General features: G+C 45.3%; 1 protein-coding gene and 1 non-coding gene across 4 annotated transcripts in view; one reads left to right on the top strand and one right to left on the bottom strand.

Moving 5' to 3' along the window:
* The window catches only part of MYOCD (myocardin), an 84,560-nt gene that overhangs the window by 28,015 nt on the left and 34,432 nt on the right, over positions 1 to 22,113 (bottom strand). Inside the window, exons 3-6 of one of the 3 annotated variants that reach the window (XM_070479125.1) lie at positions 20,966 to 21,009; positions 16,204 to 16,259; positions 14,502 to 14,577; positions 12,333 to 12,494 (exon numbers count right to left, since the gene is read on the bottom strand). In XM_070479125.1, coding sequence (XP_070335226.1) covers positions 12,333 to 12,494; positions 14,502 to 14,517 — 178 coding nt within the window. In that variant the 5' untranslated portion in view covers positions 14,518 to 14,577; positions 16,204 to 16,259; positions 20,966 to 21,009. Of the gene's footprint in view, positions 1 to 12,332; positions 12,495 to 14,501; positions 14,578 to 16,203; positions 16,260 to 20,965; positions 21,048 to 22,113 lie in introns of those variants that run through there. The other 2 variants (XM_070479126.1, XM_070479124.1) reach the window with 2 other exon arrangements.
* Positions 1,528 to 1,600, top strand: TRNAR-CCU (transfer RNA arginine (anticodon CCU)). The gene has a single exon. It is a non-coding gene; the product is annotated as a tRNA-Arg (tRNA).

Raw genomic sequence — 22,113 nt, 5'->3', positions numbered from 1 at the left:
TCTTTGGATTTTGTTGTTATTCCTCTTATCTTTGTGTCTATTTTGGAAATCCCCAGAGACTCGCACATGTTCAGATTCTTCCCCAGCAGCCTGTGTGGTGTCGGGAGGGGAACCCAGGCCTGGGCTTGGGAAGTGGGGTTACCAGACCAGATGGGACTGTGGTGACATCCTTGAATGTCCCTCCCATTTCTCAGTTGCCAGATCTCCTCTCTTATTATCCAAGCGCAGAGTACAAAATGTGCCGAGGCCACAGAGCCCTCCTGACCTGCTTGCAGGCACAGCTCTTGGAAAGGAATTTATGTATTATCAGCAAGTTTTCCAGTCCGGTGTTCTGCAATCACACTGACAAGAACTTTTGACTCAAGCTCTGAGCAGATAAGACAGAGGAGCTCTCACCGGTGAGATTGGAAAGAAGCTGGAAGTAATGGAACAAACGTGGTTTGGGGCTTGTCATCGCCACGGCTGCTGGCATGAGTCCCGGACCCCCACTCAGACACGCAAGCGTCAAGTCAGGAGCGAGGCCGGACACGCACAGAGCCGGTGAGAACTCCAGTCGCTGGGCAGCCTGCTAATCTGGAAAGGCTAGGGGACCAGCACTGCTGCTTCTCAGCTTCCAGGATTACTTATAAAACTCAATGTCACTTTTCTATGATTATAAAAGTAGTTTTTACTTATAAAAATTTGTATCGTATGAAATGAACATAACAAGGTATATAATAATCCCACTTGCGTTAATGCTTTATTTTTTCTTCCGGATTTAATTCTATCCATATAGCAAGATACACACGGATTTAAAAAGCATTTCATTCAGTTAGGACTGGGTGAAATAGACCATTCTGAAACTTGCTTTTTTTTTTTTAATTTTTTTTAACTCCACAGTGCTTCTTGGAGATCTTTGTATGTGAACACATAGAGATCGGCCTCAGTTTTTTGGTAACAGCTACACAGTATTCAATTGTCTTAATAGGAACTTTTAGTTTTCAACTTTTATTTCCCAAAGGGCCCTTATTTGCATCTATAAAAATTTGAAATAATGGAAACGTGCAGAGAAGAATATAAAACATCTGTTCATGTATCATCTGAAATAAATACATGCCAGTACTTTTTATATGTGCATCAGAAACCGACTCATTTGCACAAATGTCCACTCTTTCTTTGCAATCACGAAGTCACTTTTCTCTCCCACACCCTGAGGTAGTCTCAGACTACCTCACCCTTGCCCACACCCTCTATTTTAAGGGTCCAGAGTTAGCTCATACTCTCCCTTCTTTTCTCATAGCAAACCCTGGGCTCTGCAAATAAGCTCAATTTGTTGTTTTCACACAATGTGAAGGAATTTTTATACTGTTTTCCCTTTCTCCAGGGGATTGTGTGATCTTCCCAGGCAGGTCCTTCCGGAAGCCTCTATGAATATGCTTCCATTGTAACTCAACCTGTTAATTTCTTTACTTTAGAAACCAGGCTTTCACTGGCATTTCAACTCCTACTTCTATTTGTGGAATTAAGTAAAGGCTTTGTCCTGGGACTTCCCTGGTGGTTCAGTGGCTAAGACTCTGCACTCCTAATGCAGGGGCCCTGGGTTCGATCCCTGGTCAAGGAACTAGATCCCGCGTGCCACAACTAAAAGACCTGCCACAAAGACGGGAGATCTCATGTGCCACAAACAGGACACAGCACAGCCAAGGAAGTAAATAGATACATATATCTTTTTTAAGGAAGGCTTTGTCCCTGTTTAAAAGATGACATGTGTTATTCAGGGCCAGCTGGGCATAGGAGTTGGGGTTGGGTGGGTATTAAGCCTTTCTCACTGGCTTAAAGCTCAACATTCAAAAAATGAAGATCATGGTATCCAGTCCCATCACTTCATGGCAAATAGATGAGGAAACAAAGGAAACAGGGACAGACTTTATTTTGGGGGGCTCCAAAATCACTGCAGATGGTGACTGCAGCCATAAAATTAAAAGACGCTTACTTCTTGGAAGAAAAATTATGAAGAACTTAGATAGCAAATTAAAAAGCAGAGACATTACTTTGCAACAAAGGTCTGTCTAGTCAAAACTATGGTCTTTCCAGTAGTCATGTACAGATGTGAGTTGGACCATAAAGAAGGCTGAGTGCTGAAGAATTGATACTTTTGAACAGTTGGAGAAGACTCTTGAGAGTCCCTCGGACAGCAAGGAAATCAAACCAGTCAATCCTAAAGGAAATCAGTCCTAAATATTCACTGGAAGGGCTGATGCTTAAGTTGAAGCTCCAATATTTTGGGCACCTGATGCAAAGAACTGACTCATTAGAAAAGACCCTGATGCTGGGAAAGATTGAGAGCAGGAGGAGAAGGGGATGACAGAGGATGAGATGGTTGGATGGCATCACCGACTTGATGGATATGAGTTTGAGCAAGCTCTAGGAGTCGGTGATAGACCAGGGAGCCTGGTGTGCTGCAGTCCATGGGGTCACAAAGAGTCGGACACGACTGAGCAACTGAATGAACCCCAGAAATTACAGCATTTTGTAGGGGTTTACTTGGCACATGGCCTGAGCACACACCAACTCAGAGAGCCCAGCACTGACTGTGCCAGCCCACGGGGGCAGTCAGCCTCCTCTGCCCAATAGGACCCTTGATGGCCAAGCTTTAGCATCTTATATTCCCTCCCCACTTCGGATCTTGTTTGTGTGATCTGACCCTTCACGAGGCAAAGAATTCACCCCCTGCCTCCCTGCCCCCCACCCCCGCCCCCCACCCCACAGAAGAGTATCACATCTGAAATTCATACAAATGAGAGTGAACTAATTAAACCACAAGGTTGTCCAAGGGTTCTAACTCATGTAGAAATATCATAAGAAGGGTGGGGATGGAAAAAGAGAGAAAATTTCTCTTACCCCCTGACTACTCCCCTTCAATGATTTTAAGTGGAAAGATAACAAATGATGAAAATAGTAGTTTGTGCGATTTCCCTCATGGTCCAGTGGCTACGACTCCATGCTCCCAATGTGGGGTCCTGGGCTCGATCCCTGGTCAGGGAACTAGGTCTCACATGCCACAATGAGAAAGATCCCTCACGCTGCAACAAAGATCGAACAGCCTGTGTGCAACTAAGGCCCGGCTCAGCCAAATAAACAAACATTAAAAAACAAACAACTCCCCCCCACCCCCACACACACATAAAAGATAGTAGCTCAGATCAGCAGTCCACTTAGCAGTGGCAGCAGTAACAGAAACGGTCAACTTGTGTTTGGCTTCAGAATGGCCCAGGAAGTCGGAGTAAGGACTGCAATCTCTCATCCCTGTTTCGTAGAGGCGGTCATCACAAGGTCCAGGCTGGCCCCAGTTCTCTAGAGATTGAGCTAAGACTGCAGGTCCAGCCTTTGGATGCTCAGAAACCCAGCAGAGAGGGTGGCAAAATCAGTTTTCCTCCAGGGAGGTTGTCAGATGTGTGTTGTTCCGGGAACATGGGTGAGGGGGTGCTGATGGCATAGGAATCAGCTGTGCCCCTTTTTATGCACATGTGGGCTAAGGACAGCTCCATCCTTCATGACATCTTTTACGTGAGCTTTTGAGACCTGAGGGAATGAATGTGACTCCCTGACTGTGAAAATAAAGGAGCCAGGGGATCACGACAGTCTTGTTGCCATCGTCTCAGGGAAGGCGTGGGAGGACTGTGGGGCCCCAATGCCATGATCCTAAATCAGCACGTCCTTTCCACTCTGACCCTGAGTGAGTCACTCAGTCGTGTCTGACTCTTTGCGACCCCATGGGCTGTAGCCCACCAGGCTCCTCTGTCCATGGGATTCTCCAGGCAAGAATACTGGAGTGGTTTGCCAAGCCCTCCTCCAGGGGATTTTCCTGACCCAGGGATCAAACACATGTCTGTTATGTCTCCTGCATTGCAGGCAAATTCTTTACCACTAGCACCACCTGGGAAGACCAGCATGCAACAACTAATATCCAGGGCAGCCAAATTAATAAATAGGTCTTTTATAAAATCAATGAGATAGCTTTCTTACAATTAAAAAAAGCATTGAGCTTGACATATGTTTTATGTTATTCACAAGGTTCCTGACACACAAGCGTCCAATCATTTCTAGCTGTTGTTGTTGTTATTATTGGTTTTGATAGAAGTGTCTGTTTGTCTCAAGTTCACCATGATCAAAAATTGTAAAGAAGACCACCCAAGAGGCAGTTGATCCTGTGGTTAGCTGTGCAAAAGTCAGCACAACTCTGGAGCCAGGAACACTGAGAGGTTCATTCTGGGAAAGCGAAGCAGACCTTCCCCAGAGCACGAGGGAAAGGCTGTGCACTCCCCCTCTCCTGCCTGGTTCAGGCCAGGCTCCGTGAAGAGGGACAGAGGTCACCTTATCTGGCTGCTGCAGGGACACGGCTCCGTGTTGTGACCCAGGGCCCCTGCTCCAATCTCCTGGGGCTCGCTGGGAGCTGCTGGAGTGTAGGGCGCTGGCTATTGTCCCTGGAGACACGTCGGGCTGTGTGATGACAAGGACCCGCTTCGGGAAGTCCTGACATCACCCCCCAGCTATGCCCACAGGGTTGTCTCCGGGCCTGGCCTCTTGGGGATCTCAGTCTGGCCCCTTGGCGCACCCCCACCCCCCTTTCTCTCTCTCTCTCTCTCTCTCTCTCTCGGAAGTGATTAGATGAATGAGTCAGTTGGACTTTCCTCTGTGTAAACATTTAAAATTCCGAGATTACAGTAAGATAGTCAGGGCCCTGGTTACCTTTCCTCTGGATCCACACCAGGGGCTGGAATGCAGGGGGTGGAACGTGAGAACGAACCTCACTCGCTTATCTGTATGCAAGCCTGAGCGGTGCACCATGACAGCTATTTTAATTCTTGGTCAGACCTTCTCCTAACATCCTCCTGGAAGAGGTGGAAGCCAAATCCATTTCCTGAGGGAGGAGGTAGTCAGGTGCCAGTAGCTAGTTTAAATGCAGCTCCCGCCTAAAGAGTTTCCTATACACTAGGATACTACAGTCTGGAGGAGACTGATTGAACTGTCCAACAAAGACTGTGGAGCCCACAGCTCTTGAAGGGGGTCAGATGGCTTCAGGAAGAGAATTATGTGGATGTGGGACTTCGGAGGAACAAGAAGCATTCTTTTACCTCAAATTCCTGGCACTTTAGAAACTGACTTTATTGGGGGAGAATATATATACATGAAAATGTATATACATGAAAATGAAAGTGTTAGTGGCTCAGCTGTGTCCGACCCTTTGTGACCCCATGGACTGTGGTCCAGCAGGCTCCTCTGTCCATGGGATTCTTCAGGCAAGAACACTGGAGTGGGTTGCCATGCCCTCCTCCAGGGGATCTTCCTGACCCAGGGACTTCCCTGGTGACTCAGATGGTCGAGAATCTGCCTGCAATGTGGCAGACTCAGGTTCCATCCCTGAGTCAGGAAGATTCTTGCCTAGGAAAACCCATGGAGAGAGGACCCTGGCAGGCTACAATGCATGGGGTTGCAAAGAGTAGGACATGGCTGAGCGACCAACACCTTCCTTTCTATGTGCCATGCCATGTGCTTAGTCACTCAGTTGTGTCTGACTCTTTACGTACATACAAATTACAGTATACATATTCATTATATGTATGTGTATGGCCGAATCCCTTTGCTGTCTACCTGAACCTATTACAACATTGTTAACTGGCTATATTCCAACGCAAAATAAAAAGTTTAAAAAGAAAAAAAAGAGAAATTCACTTTAAGTCTCTGATGCTAAGACCCTGATGCTAAGGACTACAGGAGTTGGGAAAAAACAGATAAGCTGCATCAACACTTGTCCTGTATCAACTATTGAAACCAATTCTCCAGGGACAAAGAAGATTGTTAGGTGGGTAAAGATACATTACCGTCATCTTAGAACACCCTAACTTTCCTCCCTGACCTCCCCGACCCCCTAAGCTACCGGCTTCCTGGTTCTCTTTTCCCACCACCTTTCCTAGAATCTTCCTCAGAAAAGTATTTATCACATGTTTCTTTCCCCCACGGATCATTTGCACTTTGGAAATCCTTTCTCATTATGGAATGATAGATTCTGGTCATGAGAAAATTTTGCCAAACAAATGACCCCGCCAGCTGGTTTACGGGCCATGGTTAGTGTCTATTTGCCTTCAAAATTAATGATTAGAGAGTGTTGAGACTTCCAGAGAGTCTGAAGAATGACTGGATTTCTAGTAAACAAGAATTTTTGTTTTGTTTTATTATAAAGTCTTAGCCTTGGGGTTATAAGTGAGCTAAGACTATCGTAGGATCTTTTAGAAAAATGTACATGACACTTGTAAATGGATGATTTCTGGGCCATCCCCCAGGGACAGAAATGTTGCTTCCTATGTTGAAAGGTTACAGTGATAGAAAGAATGACTTCATCTTTGAAAGTGGGGCTGTATATTCTGAATCAGGCTTCACTGGTGGTTCAGATCATGAAAGAATCCACCTGCAATACAGGAGACCCAGGTTCGATCCCTGGGTCAGGAAGATCCCCTGGAGAAAGGAATGGCTACCCACTCCAGTATTCATGCCTGGAGAATCCCATGGACAGAGGAGCTACAGTCCATGGAGGGCTACAGTCCATGGGGTCGCAAAGAATCAGGTGTGACTGACTGAGTGAATTTCACTTTCTTTTCATACTGAATTGCAGGTTCAATTTTTTTTTTAAAGAGCTGAAAAAATGAATTCAGGCATTCAGGTGGGAAGCCTGGCTCAATCCAAGGAAAAGATGAGGACACTTTAGGGTGGAGGAGCTTGCTCACTGGAACAGGACCCCAGGACCCTTTTATTGTCTAAATAGCTGGGAAAGCCAGCCGGGGTCCTCCATTCCTCAAGCAGAAGCCAGGCCTCTGGACAATAACAGCTTCCTTGGTAGCTAAGGGATGCTCTGGCAGTGAAGGAGATACTCAGATGACCAGAGAGAGGATTAACAAGCTTGGAGGAGAGCTCTCCAAACTGAGAGTGTGAAGTGACAATGACCATACATAAGCAGAACAAAGTCAGGCTCAACTCCAGTGTACAACTTCAGGTCTCGCAAGTTATCACTCCCTCATCATGTCATATTTGTTGCATTCAGTGTTCTGGCCTAAGAGAGAGAGAGGCTGTTGGTGGTTTTCTAAGTAGGAGAAACAGGAAAACAGGTTCAGGCTATGAGATGTAGCCATGAGGCAGCCCCAAGTCTCCTTCTGTGTCAGTAAAATCAGAAAGCCTGGTATTTACCATAGCTAGGACATGGAAACAACCTAGATGTCCATCAACAGATGAGTGGATAAAGAAGCTGTGGGGCACATATACAATGGAATATTACTCAGCCATTAAAAAGGAACGCGTTTGAGTCAGTTCTAACGAGGTGGATGAACCTAGAACCAATTACATAGAGTGAAATAAGTCAGAAAGAGAAAAACAAATATTGTATATTGATGCATATATGTGGCTCTAGAAGGATGGTACTGGTGAACTTATCTGCAGGGCAGCAATGGAGACGCAGACACAGAGAACAGACTTGTGGACACAGTGAGGGGAGGAGAAGGTGGGGCGAATTGAGAGAGCAGCACGGAAACATACACGTTACCATATGTAAAATAGATCGCCAGTGGGAATTTGCTGTATGATGCGGGGAACCCAAAGCCAATGCTCTGTGACGCCCTAGAGGGGCGGGATGGGGAAGGAGGTGGGAGGAGGGTTCAGGAGCGGGGGGCATATGTACACCTTTGGCTGATTCATGATGATGTGTGGCAGAAAACAACACAGTATTGTAAAGCAATTATCCTCCAACTAAAAACAAATAAATTAAAAAACAAAACAAACCAAAAAGAACATAAAAAACAAAACGAATAAAAAAGAACATAAAAACCAAGCCCCCTTTTCTTTCACATCATATCACTATAGCCCACACAAGCCTAAGTTTCCTCCAGCTGGAATCTGTAAACTTCTGCCTGACTCAGAAAATACACCTGCAGGCTGGAAGAGTGATGGTTGGCTGGCATCTCAAAGGAGAGGAAGGTGTAGGTGGAAAGATTTGCTAGACACTCAGCTGAGAGCAAGGGTGGGGACAGCTGCCAAGGAGAAGAAAAACCCCACAGTGGGGGCTGGTTCTCTGTCAACAGCCTCCTTGCGAGATGTTCTACTTTATTTCATCTTCGTGTTGAAGAAAAATTGGTCTTGAATAAAACCTGGGTCGGGGAGCGGGGAGGAAGACAGTGAGCGTTTCACTCTGGGATTGGCAGAAACACAGATGCACAGCTGTGGAGGGAGCTGGAAAATATAAACACATCTGGAAAGGTGCGTGGTCCAAGGAGGGAAAATACACAGAGGCCAGGAGAACAATACACAGAAAACCATCACCCTGAGTCGCTGCTTTGCTGAGGGTGGAGGATGAGATCCAGAGAAGTGACAGCCAGGAGATGGGTGGGGACTACCAGTGCCATTGGAAGGGTTACTCAGAGGGCTATTTCTACAGCTTGTCTCTGGGAAGCTTCCTCTGTCCCTATGACATGTCATAAGATAGATGACATGTCATGAGATGCCACTCATTTGAAAAGACCCTGATGCTGGGAAAGATTGAAGGCGGGAGGAGAAGGGGATGACAGAGGATGAGCTGGTTCGATGGCATCACTGACTCGATGGACAAGAATTTGAGTAAGCTCTGGGAGTTGGTGATGGACAGGGAAGCCTGGTGTGCTGCAGTCCATGGGGTTGCAAAGAGTTGGACATGACTGAGAGACTGAACTGAAGATGCCATTGCCTTGCTGGTAGAAATTCATGCACGTTGAAAGATTGCTGCTGAACAGGCTGACACATGGGGCTTCCCTGGGTGAGGTCAACCTCCACCACCTTTTTCTCTAGCTTTTCCTTCTCTTTATTCTTCACAGACCCCTACCTCTGTTTATACATTATTTTCTTCACTTTTTATACTTCGTTCCATCCACCCAACCACCCTCTACTGGGCACTCTCTACCCTGCACAACTTCTATTTTCACACCATTTATCACTTTTTATTAGGATACATAATTATTCACAGGTTTTGCTGATCATCTATGTCTCCTGTACTAGAATATAAGCTCTGCTAGATCAGACATTTTTGTAGGTTTTGTTCATTAATATATTGCAAACACTTGGAATAGTGCCTGACACACAGAAGATGCTCCATAATCATTAAATGAAGAAATGAATGCATGAAAGGGATCTCTTAGCAAGTCCATCAGTTTAAATTCCCATAGTCTTCTAAGTCTTTAGCTCTAGGCCAAGACTTTCTTCTGCAGTCTAGTTTGGTAGAAACCCCTGCTTACTGAACCCCTGCCCCTCAAGTTCCTGTGGATCCCTCAGATCCAACATGAAACAGGAATTCATCCTCTCCCCCCTGATCTGCTCCTCTGCTCACAGTTCCCATCTTGATACATGGCTCCCATTTAACCAGCTGACCAACAGGGAAACCACGGTTGGTCATCTGTGACTCTTTTTTTGTCCATGCTGACACATTCTACCAGTATCAAACAATGCATATCAAGTGCCTCTCAGATGCTATTTTTTTCTGTGCCCACATCTTGACTCTTGTTCAGGTTCTTGATCAAAAGCTATTCATCAAAATTTACATCCCCCTCCCTCTTCCATAGTATAGTGATGTTTCTGTGAAACTGCTATTCCTTTCTTTTCTCTTCTCTGGCTAGATTTGGAGGATGATAAGGCTGCAGGGCACAGGTTTGCAAATTTGTAGCTGGTGAGCCTGCTGTCTGTTTGTAAATAAAGCTTTATTGGAACACAGCCATGCCCATTTGTTTATGTATTGCCTGCGGCTCCTCGTCCACTACGATGGCTGAGCTGAGTCGTTGTGACAGCTTGGAGAGCTTGCTTACTATCTAGCTCTTTAAGTTTGCTGCCTCTGTGCTAGGGAATGATGGAGTAGCAAGACCAGAGGAGTCTGTGTGCCTGAAAGGCTTGCCATAGAAGAAAACCCTCTCTGATGAATAGCTTTTGATCATTTATAAATAAGAAATAAATGTCTATTGTTAAGCAGCTGAAATTTTGTGGTTTGGTTAGCAGCTTCTGTTATCCCAACTAATAACAAAAGAGATGTAAAATTCACAAATAAAATTCTAGCAATTTCTAGGGGAAAAATATCCGTGTAGGATTTATTTCCAGAAATACAAGGATGATTAAGAAAGACAGTAGTACCACATTCCTAGAAGAGAGAGAGAAACTCAGATGGTCATCTTTTCATGAATGTGGAAAGCATTTTAAAAACTAAGCATCCATCTTAAAAGCTACTCTTAATAATGGACTAGAACAAACACTTCCTTAGAATATCTGTTTATGGCAAAAGTCAGTATCATATTTAGAGGTGAATGACTAGAGAAATTCCCAAGGAAGACTGAATCAAATAAAAGTGTTATCATCAACATCACAAATAAAACTGACTAACTTTTTGGCCAATCCAATATATAACATTATAATACTGTTTTTGAAGCACTAGCAATGTAGCAATAATAATAATTTTCTTCTATGTAATATATCAATAATTATTAAATTATATAATAAAACTGCATAATGTGAAGTTATATAAATTATATGTGCTTTATATAATTCATACATATAATTTTATAGGTTAGATACACACCTGTATATTTTATGTATAATAAAAGATATATTTGACTTGTATAATACACTCTATTGTTATCATTTATATATCATTTACAAATACAAATAGGTAATTTATAAATAAAATATACAAAATTATATATAATTTGTGCTATGCATATACTGCATGTAACTTAAAATGATATTTTGCAATTTATGATGTTTCTTTTCAACTACTAGCCAGCACTTCCAGACAGAAAGGAGGAACGAAGCAGAAGGCGCATCTTCATTATTCGCAGATGATGTGATTATATATCCAAACAATTTAAGATAAAATGAGAAACTACTGGAACTATTAAGAAAATCTTCAAGCACCCCAGTTACAAAATAAATGTGCAAAATTAATAGGTTTCCCAGAGGCAAGCAATAACTGATACGAATTTATTTTTGAAAACCTTACCAGGGGAAATTTTTTAAAAAAGGCTTGTGAAGGTGAAAAGAGATACTACCTTTTTGCCTCAGAACAATTCATATAATTTAAACATATGAATTCACCATAACTTGGCCTATAAATTCACTGCAATCCTGAACAACATTCTCACAGGATTGAAGTTGGCATATGAGAAACTGATCCTAAATTTCACCAACCAGAAACTTGTAAGAGTAGCCAAGAAACATGAGAAAAATCAGGCCAATGTAAAAGAGCCTTGTGAAGACAAGAGATCAAGACACATCATAAATAAACCGCTAAAATTGTGGAAAAAAGAAAACCAGACCTTGTCTCTTAAACCATGCACTCTCATATATAAAAGTATAAGTACTTTCATATTTCAGCATAAAGACTGAAATATAAAAATGAAGTATAAACATGTTAGAAAACAGAACAGGTGAATAACTCCATTCTTGAGGTAAGAAGTGTTTTCAGTAAGCAATAACATTCAGAAACCCAAAGAAAAAGTTTAAGAGATTGAACTATACAGAAATTAAAAACTGCTACAGGTAAAATATACTACATAGAAAATCAAAAGACAAAGAACAGAAACAAAACAAACAAAAAAGGTATAGGACATGTTGATAAAAGGATGTGTAATATTCGTGACAGAGGATCAGCTTTTTAAATATATATATTTAAATGTATATTTTAAATAAATATATATATATATTTATTTGGGGGGGGGGGCTTCCCTGGTAGCTCAGACAGTAAGGAATCTGCTTCCAATGTAGGAGACCTGGGTTTGATCCCTGGGTTGGGAAGATCCCCTGGAGAAGGGAATGGCTATCCACTCCAGTATTCTTGTCTGGAGAATTCCCTGGACAGAGGAGCCTGGCGGGCTATAGTCCATGGGGAAGCAAAGAGTCAGACACAACTGCGTAACCAACACTTCTCAGCCCACAGAGCCCAAACTGGGCTTAGCGCCCAGTTCTTCCCACTCAGGTCCAGGGCCCTTTCTGTTCTGCCAGTCTCCACCCCTTTAAAAGAGGGACCCAAGGCGCACCATGACTCGAGTGATGGATCCCCATGGGGGAGACGTTCTGACCTGCTTGACCAGAACCACCCTGGTCTATGTCAACCTGACATTGGAGGGGGATGGCTGGGAATTCTTCCTCATTCCTGGGATTTCTGGGAACATTCTGGAACAGTTACCCATGGATAGACTCTTGCTTAGTGAGCCGCCTTCACCCCCAGGACCCCAGCACTTCAGAGCCAGGGCTGCTTTCAGATCCCAGCATGGAGGAAGCCTGCCATTGGTGCTAATTACCTTTAATGGCCTCTTTCACAGCGGAGTCCACAGGGAGTATGTTCTTCTCCACCAGCTCCAGCGGCCCTGGCCGGAGAGCAATCTTTTCGTTGAGGTCATCTGCGAGACGGGCTCTTTTCAGCTTCATCTGGGCAGTCGGAACTGATCTCTCTGCAGTGGAGGCTGAGGGGTTAAAATCAAGAGGACTGGATCTAGAATTTGATGTCATTTTTGTGGTTTTATTTTTATTCTGTCTCTTGCTTCTGTAACCCAAACACTCTGACACATTGTACGCCACCATCCTAATAATTTTTCGATGCAATCATCCTCATTTCACATGAATTAGCAGCAAAGACCAGACACTTCCAAATAAAGGCAAATTGAAGAGCATAGAAGAGTTAGAGAAACTGGCTTTGTGAGGATTTTGGGGGGAAATGTGCGATTTGTTGATTCTGTAAGCAAAGAGTTCACAGGGCCTGCCTCGTTTACTGACTTTAAATGACAGCATCTGCATGCCCATCCAGTCTGTATGCGCTTCCCCGGTGGCTCAGCTGGTAAAGAATCTGCCTGAAATGCAGGAGACCTGGGTACTACCTGGCCAATGATGAGCTGGCAGTAAATATTATCTATTGTTGTAACTGGGGCTTCCCTAGGGGCTCAGCGGTAAAAAATCTGCCCGCAATATAGGAGGTGCAGGAGACGCAGGCTTGATCCCTGGGTCGGGAAGAGCCCCTGGAGAAGGAAAGGGCAACCCGTTCCAGTATTCTTGCCTGGGAAATCCCATGGATAGAGAAGCCTGGCGGGCTACAGTCCATGGGGTTGCAAAAGAGTCAGACACTTGTAATAATAGTGATAGCATGACTTCTAAGGGTTTCAGACCTGTTGAGATTGTGATACTAACTGATTCAAATGTCCTGATCTGGTTGTAAAAGAGAAACAATTTTGGAGGGAAATGGTTATTTAATTAAACAGGGATTTTAAAAAATGAATATACCCAACAGGCAGCTCAGTTTCTCATCACTGGGAGGGTAGAAAGATCACTGACAAACTCTAAATCACTCTTTATTCCTCTCTGGGCAAGGCTCTGACTTATTTCCGTGCAAGAACATGGAAGAGAGTCTTGAAGGCCAGTTGCTGCAATAAAGCAGAACCGGAAGTTAGGGTTCCATGAGACTTTGCTGCTTTCTGCTCAACTCTGAAAATTTAGAAGGTGGGATCTTTCCAGACCTCATAGTACCACTGTTCTATTAATGTGTATGTGGGCTCAGTTGCTCAGTTGTGTCCGATTCTCGGGGTTCATAGCCTGATATTTTAATTCAAGATGGTAATGATGCAACAGATAACATTCCTTTTTTGAACTGAACTGAACTGATACATATATATTACTGTAAGTGTAGAAAATACTAAAAAAAGTTATGCAAAGGAAATGAAAGCATTGGGAAACCTCCCCCACTTAGAATCTACTGTTTTTAATAATTGGGTATATTTCTTAATTATTTACACAGTAGTTATTGTTAGGTCTTTATCTTTTCATCATAGAATCTGACTATAAATACAATTTATGTATATACTTTGCTTTCCTGAATTCCACTGTGAATATCGTTTTGTTTTCTGGTCTCCTCAGTAAACATCATTTTGTAAGCCTTGCATGCACAGTTGCTTCAGTCATGTCCGACTCTTGTGACCCCATGGACTGTAGCCCGCCAGGCTCCCCTGTCCATGGGATTCTCCAGGCAAGAATACTGGACTGGGTTGCCATGCCCTCCTCCAGGGGATCTTCCCAACCCAGGGATCGAACCTGAGACTCCTGCTTTGCAGGCAGATTCTTTACTGCTGAGCCACCAGGGAAACTCTTCTGAAACTAAACGTTTATTACTAGTATGAAGGATGGACATCCTAAAGGAAGTTGATATACGTTGGATGTTCCCTATGTGCTCACAGAAAGCTGAGCAGTAGTGCAGCTCAGATTGGACCCCAAGTATGGTACCTTCTGGGCCACCGTGTGGCTTCTCGATTTGACCATCTACATGGCCTCTAATGACGAGATGACAGCTCAAAACCCACTTCAGAATGGAAGTGGCTCCTTTCTAAGCAGACTCGGCCACAGTGCAGAGACAAAGAACCTTGAACGATGGCCCACGTTCCCGTCTCCCTGACAGGCACTGGATTAGCGATTTCAGACGACCCTACCTTGGAGTATGTGCATTTTCACCACGGCCGCACGGTCAGACCTGCTTCTTGCCTTGCGCTTCAGGGTGTCTTCAGCCTGCCGGACACAAGCATCAAATCAATTCCACTCTCAGTATCATACAGCTGAATCGTCTAATTTTAACTTCTAAAGAAACCCCCTTTCTCTCAAAAGGAAAAAGCATTACCTTCTTACAAATGAAACTTGCGAATATCCCTGTTCTACATTCTGATGAAGGAGGACTCATCTAGTTAAACCGCTCTAGTAATTTCAGGATGGAGAAATAAGACAAAGATGTCAAAAGCTTTGGTCCACCTCAGCGCTCCAAAATTAAAGAGCAGACAGGTACCTATTCATAAAATATTAATAAAACTGATATCATCATGCTGCTTATATTATAGCCAACCTTATTTTGTAAAGGAATCACGAATTAACTAGAGTCAGAGATGAAATGTAACCTCATGACATCCAGTATAACATGACAACACATGCCCTCCTCCTGTTTTTCCCTTGAGTTTTGTCTCAGGATGTGAAAATGGGAATCCTGCAGATTGAGACCCACGTTGAAGCTGCAAGGACAATTACAGATGTAGTATTTATTGAGTCTTAAAGTTTTCTTGATGATGGAGTTGTCTGCAGGGATGGAGTTGGCTGCGGCAGAGCCGTAACTGGACTTCAGGGCCCTCATTTCTGGGTTCTGATCTCACTGTATTGAATCTCTCAATTGGCCCCCCAAAGAGGGGTCTGGGGCTCACTCCAGTTCTGATGAAAGGCAGTTATTCTCCAGGCAGCAGGAAGCACAGCCTCCCATGAGCAGCTCTAGGGAGTCCTGAAGCTCTGCCCCTCTTCCCCGCCCCCCAGCCCCTCACTAGCTGCCAGCCTAGACTCTCTAGCAGTGACCTCCCAGGAGGACACCTGCTGGCCTTCCTTCTAGGGGCACTGCTGATGCTCCCTAATTAGCACTTACAGTATCAATAAATTCAAGTTGCAGAGACCTCCTCTGAAGGTATAGAATACATGCTAATTTCCCCCCTCAAACGCTAAAAGAAAGAGAAATAAACAGAATTCCTTTAGCCTTCCTCTGTAGTTTAGTCACTCAGTCGTGTCCAACTTATTCGACCCCACGGACTGTAGCCCACCAGGCTCCGCTGACCATGGGATTCTCCAGACAAGAATACTGGAGTGGGTTGCCATTTCCTTCTCCGGGGGATCTTCCCAACCCAGGGATTGAGCCCGCATCTCCTGCACTGGCAGGCGGATTCTTTACCACTGAGCCACCAGGGAAACCCTTTCGCTTTTAAATAGCCTTGAGTAAGCCCCGTATCCACAGGCCTTACCCTACCACTGAATTGGATTTAAAATCATCTGATCGTTGCTGAGAAATGCCTGTCATGAAAGAGAGGCCAGCTTGCCAACCTATCTTACCTACCTCATTTCATGTCTCTCTGAAAACTCCTTGCAGGGATGCCCTGATCGACATCAGAAAGACTGGGGACATCTTTTTTTAAAAGCTCACCAATAGCAGTTTCAAAGCCAACATCGTTGATCCTATTTCCACAGTTTTCAGAGCCTAGGAGGAAGATTCCACACAGTGTGGGGGGAGGGGACCAGTCAACTGTAGGAGAAATTTGCCCAAACTTAGCACCTGGGGATCCATAGCCTAGAGTCTGATATCAGAAAGATGGGAGGTTTGCAGAAATTTACCTTGTCACTATCCAAATGCTTTCTTTGTTCATGGAATTCAGGTGGGCTTTTCAGGGCTGAAACAGAAAGATACAGATGTGAGCAGGGGGCCTTGGGGCCTGGAGCAGCGTGGTGGTGTTTACCGATGTGCTTGCTGAGCTGTGCACAGGGGCAGGGGCCGGGGGAGGTGATCGCCTTCTTCAGGCCACAAGCAGTTGAAGAGGAAAGGCCTGGAGGTCACCAGCTTCCCCGAGGCCGGAGGGCACAGAGAAAGGTGGACGTCAGCCTCAAACAGGAGGAGCAGCGCGGGCAGAATACGCGACAGGAAGAGGAGTGGCAGAGACAGGGCATTCCAAGATTCCCAAGAGGGGCAGGCCTGGGGGTGGGGACAGGTGATGCTCTAGTTTTAGGGAAATGGGGAGACTGGGGTGACCACCACTCTCTTTGACTTTGCCCTGCCCTTGAGCGCAGAAGTCTGGGTGGAGGTCAAGGTCAGTGGAAGGGCTGTGATCCATGTTGTGGGAGGCAATTTGTCCTTTTGGGTCAGGTAGGTGGCTGGTCGGGCAAGAACATGCAACCAAAGGGTGTTGAGAGAGAAGCACAGAATGAGGCTTTGAGGGCTGGAAGGGACCTTGGAGATGGTGAAATAAAGGGGAAACTTAAGGCCCTTGGAATGGGATTAACTCGCCCAGGGTCACACTGGTAGGGCTAGGAGCCTAGGTCCTCTGACCATCTAACTTCTCTTCAGCTGTGATGCTCAAAACATTGACAACCAGTAGACATGGGCACTGGTCCATCACAGTCCACAGTAGCCAGAAACAACCTGGACCGGACACCAGCCTCCCTTCTCTCCACGACCCTGCTGCTTCTCCTCCTTCCAGCTCCCAGCAATGCCTCACAGTGATGAACTTTTGACTTTGCTTTTGCAAAAATCTGCCTTTTCATTGCCTTTCCTGATCCCCTGGGACAATCACAACCCAGAGCCATAAATGGTAACTTTTCATCAGAAGTGATGAGGTTGATCAGCGGTTGCAGAATTGTATCGAATATTCTCCTGGATTGGAGGTCTGGACAAGTGAGTGGATCATGTGATCCAGGATTCTAGTATGACTTCAAAAGATGTCAACTTCCAAGCTGCAGGCAAGGAAACAGTCTTCCAAACTTTGGCTGGTATTAAAAAAAAAAAATTGGATATCTAACCAGATGGGCACTTGGGGCTGTGTGTGTGAATGTGTGAGCATGTGCATGCGTGTGAATGTGTGTGTCTCATTCAGCCTCAAAACCATGCCACATGTGAGCCCAGCTCTTGGACGGGCTTGTTGGAGACAAGGGAGCCTCCACTCTGGTGCCGGCAGCTGGTCAAGACCATTATCCTTGGATATTGCTTGGGGAGCTTGGGGAGCTACTGAGGCATCTCTCTCCAGACTTTCCTATCTCACCTGAACGACTGCAGAGTTGACCAACGGAACAGGCAGACTGGTCCCAGCAGGCTGCCCTGTGCCAAGGAGACTGGACAAGTCCTTTTCTCCTCAATTTGACCAGAGACTAAGGGGCTTCCTTTTCATAGGAGGAAAAAAATCAATTGTTGCTTGACCAACACATCTCCCATCGATCTAACACCTCCAGTTTCTTTTTGGTGCTTTTCACTCTTAAAAGGAAACTCTCTGCCAACTCTGCCCTTTTCAGTGGCCTCTTTCCCCTCCCCTGTCCCCTGACTCAGTGGCTCTGGAAAAATGTGCAGGTCTGTTGCATTGCTCATACATTTTCTCTGACTTGGGTCTGACCCCCATCCTGAGTCAGGAGGCTTGTCTTTATTTGCCTTTGATCACAGCCGCAGTTTACACTGATGGAGTTCTGAAACCATCTCCCATTTCCTCAGGCAACCAGATCCTACAAATTTGCTCGAGGGCCACTGGGTCCTGATGAGCCTGCACCATCTGGACCCATAGGTCTTCACCTCTGTCCAACAGTCTGGTGGTCACCTAGGTATTATATACTGATGTGGCTTAATCCCTTCCATAATCCAGAAAAGGAGTTGATTTTAGTCATTACTAAGTCATTAAAAAGAGTGACACAACTTTTTCCTTAAGAAGCAGCCCTAAGGGGACAGCATGAATCTATCTTGAGATGGCTTTTACATTCCAGACTCAATTGGTTTTAATTGGGCTTAGGGTTTAGGGGGAATTTATCTGCTTCTCTTATCTCTGAGGCTTTTTGATTCTTATTAGTGGAGCTTATTGACTCTTCCATGAAATGCTTCATTTCCTGTATCTTAGCCTGCAGAATTACAATTCATCACTCTTTGGTGGTAACAGTTCCCCTGTGAAATGACTGAACAGTGCAGTTCTCTGATGCCAGGTGCACAATGGTCTTCTGGAACCTTCTGCCACAAAGTGGGAGAGGCTATGACCATTCATCAAGGACTTGGGAAGGAAGCTAAAAAGATTCACACACTGGGTTGTACCCCACACTCTTCTTTCCAGGACTTAAAGGATGTTACATGGGGCACTGGATTGGCCTGCCATGGCCTCTGTGATTGACATGTATCTTTTCTGGGATTCCAGAGAAAAGAGGGTTTCAGTCCCTCCCCCCAAGGGCCAAGAAAAGTGAAACTGCATCCCCGTGCACCACATTGACTTTTTGGAAAATCCATGAAGGAACTCCTCTGCTGACAGCCCTGGGAGTATCAAATGGCAACATTCTGTATTTAAGGGACATTGACATTTAGGATTGAAAAAGGAATTTGGATTGCTAAATTAAAAAAAAATAAGTCAATGTGATTCCAAATTAAAATACGGTTGTAAATTCAGTCAGCCACACGTCTCACTCATCCCCTGGGAGGAAGATGAATCGCTTCTCACAGGGGAATTCATGTTCTCGATGAGGAGTTTAGTCACGGGCTATTCCTATTTCTGTCCAAGCAGCTCCGGCTAATTTGGGTCAGCTGTGTGTATAAACATTTGCTTACTTAGAGCTCAGGAAAAGATCCCAAGATAAGAACAGACCTCCTGTGGTGGTCCCCTGCTTCTAACCTCCTGCCTCCAACAGGGACCCGGAAAAAAGAGAAAACAGGCTGGAGGGCCGTTGACAATCTGTTAGGGAGAGGAGCCTGGGGCTGGTGGCAGTTCTGATGGTGGAGGCGGGGCCTGCCTTCTCCACTCGGGGGTGGAGGGGAGAACCCAGCTCCTCCTCCAGTATACGGGTCAAGACCAAGAGGCTGCATCCAAGAGCTGGTGTTCTGGGTCAGCAGTTGGGGCAGTGGTTCCCAAAGTGTGGCCCTGGACCAGCATCTTTGGCATCATCTGGAAACTTGCTAACAGTACCAATTTTCAGGCCCCACCCAGACCTACAGAATCCAAAGCATGGGTGAGAGGTGGAGGGACAGAGGGTCTGTGTTCGGACAAGCCCCCCAGGGGGATTCTGGTTCTCTGGCATTTCCATGGCAAGTAGGTCCTGATCTGTAGATGGGATCAGAGGTACTTGGGAATCAGAGACTTTGGAAGGGGTGGCTGATGTCTACGACAGATTTTTCAGTATTTCAGAAAACTGAAGAAAAAGGGTGTGCTTGTCCAGAGAAAGGCTGCTTAGTTTCATGAAACTGCCACTTTTCATAGTTGCTGCCTAGAAGCAGAACAACTTGGTTAAGAACTGCTTGTTCTCATCAAAAAGCACTGGCTGGTAAGTTTATATGCCATTAATTAATCAAAGACAGATATATGGATAATAATTCATATATATAGGGGCTTGGGGGGAGGAAGACAAAACTGATTTAAATACAAGTTCTACAGTAGTCTTGGGTATAATTAAAGAAGTCTTGGATGACTAAAGTTTTGGGAGCCATCCCTCTGGGTTCTGTCCTTGCTTTGCCATCTATTTCTGGTGCAGCCTTGAACAAGTCTGAGAGTCTTCCCATGTTCTCAGTTTCCCACTTACAAACAGGTTTAGCAATGCTTGTCCTCTTGACTTTGCTTTTTTTTTTTTTTTTTGGTCATGCTGTATGGCATGGGGGATCTCAGCTCACCAACCAGGGATCGAACCTGCGCCCTCCTGCATTGGGAGTGTAGAGTTTTAACCACTGGACCACCAGGGAAGTCCATTGGCTTTGCTTTTAAAGACAAATTGGACCAGGAGTATTTTTCTTCCAAATGAATGGGATCCATGCTAGGCACATGTGGTTAATACTTTGGAAACTGTTTCATCTCTTTAGGGTGGCAACAGATGGCCCGTTTAGGACCCAAAGGATAGTCTCAGGGGGTCTGAAAAGATTGCCTTTTCCCAATGGAGCTTTGTAATATGGCTTGCATGCTTAGGGAATTCAATGCCTTCTACATGAATACTCCAGAATTTCTCAGAAGGGTCCACAGATACATTCCCATGATGCCTGCATTACTAGTTGACTAATTTCTAAGGAGCAAGGAACTAGAAAATAGAACGAAAGAGCTAGGGGAAATAGAAAAGTTAGGGTTTAGGACCCAAATGGGCTTGGTATGAAAATTGAGGAGGCTTTTTTTTCTCACTCCACATTTGAGATGTTAGGAGGGAGGGAAGGGGGACAGATGAAACCCTGTGCCGTGTTCTGCTCAAACAGCCAACAGTGGGGGGGCGGGGGAGTGGGTGCTGTGGGGAGAAGCCAAGTCAGAGGAAGGCACTGAGGAAAGGAAGGAAGACTCTGCCCCGCCAACTTCTCAAAACTATCAAGAAGCTGCGTGTGCTGTGGGTGCAGGAACCGGCCCATGACGCCTCTCGCTATTCAGGAGGAGGACCACAGAACTGAGGGATTTACCAAGGCTTTGCCGTAAGAATGTGGCTGCGGAGGCCTGGATTAGTCTGCAAAACAAATAAAGGCAGCACCATTCACACACAGCTCATCGTATCTTTCCATTCATCACCATCCGTCAGACCACGGAACAAGCTGCCCAGATGCTTCTCTCTGGCCAGCGGGGCTTTCTTTGAGTCTCCGCGGAGAAGTCGCAGCCTCTTGGGTGCCCCCTGGGCTTCTGTAATCGACTTCAGTTCTCTAATGCCGTTTTCTGGATTCCAGGAGAATCAACTCAATGTTCCTGCTTCTCTCCCCTGGATTCATAGAGATCAGCCCCAGTGTACTAGCAGAAGGAGAGAGAGAGTCATTTCTTTCCTTCAGGTCTCCCAGAAACCTACTCCATGTAGTGGTGAGATGTTGTCCAATATTGTTAACAGGCATAACTAAGCAGGAGAATGGGGAGAACATTCTAGACGGTAAGCTCTTTGAAACAGAATTCACGTCTAACTTCTCTGTGTTCCATGGGGCTTTTCTCCCAAGAGATGGTCAAAATATCTACTGAACTGCTCTGTGACTTTTTCTTTTTTTCATCGAAAACTCAGAGCTGATTCTCTTTCTGCACTAAGACTTCTGAAGGGGTTGGAATAAAACAGTATTTAAGATTCAACTCAGGAGATATGTGTTAGTCACTCAGTCATGTCCAACTCTTTTGCGACCCCATGGACTGTAGCCCGTCATGCTCCTCTGTCCATGGGATTCTCCAGGCAAGAATACTGGAGTGGGTTGCCATTTCCTTCTCCAGGGGATCTTTCCCACCCAGGGATCGAGCCCACGACTCCTGCTTTGCAGGCAGATTCTTTACCATCTGACCCACAGCATTTACCCTTCAACCCGTGAGATTGGTGCCCAAAGAGAAGAATGTAGTGGAGAAAACCTGCAGGAGAAATGATGACCAGACCTGAGCCTGCCCACAGGTGTCCGGGAGGATAGGAGGTGGGGCTGTGTCCCAAAACAAGAAAAAATAAGTGAACCCTGATGTCCTCTTGCAGCCTTGAGCCTGACGGGGACATTGGCAGAGCCATGCTTCTGAATTTCAGTTGATGGTGACAAGTAGGCAATTTGAAACTTTCCTTTTGAGATTCAGAGGTGAGATTCTGGAAGGGAGTCTGAAC

Source organism: Odocoileus virginianus, chromosome 17, assembly GCF_023699985.2.
Source record: "Odocoileus virginianus isolate 20LAN1187 ecotype Illinois chromosome 17, Ovbor_1.2, whole genome shotgun sequence".
Classification (NCBI taxonomy): Eukaryota; Metazoa; Chordata; class Mammalia; order Artiodactyla; family Cervidae; genus Odocoileus; species Odocoileus virginianus.
The sequence above is the reverse complement of the archived record's forward strand: the minus strand, read 5'-3'. Positions and strand labels throughout refer to the sequence as shown.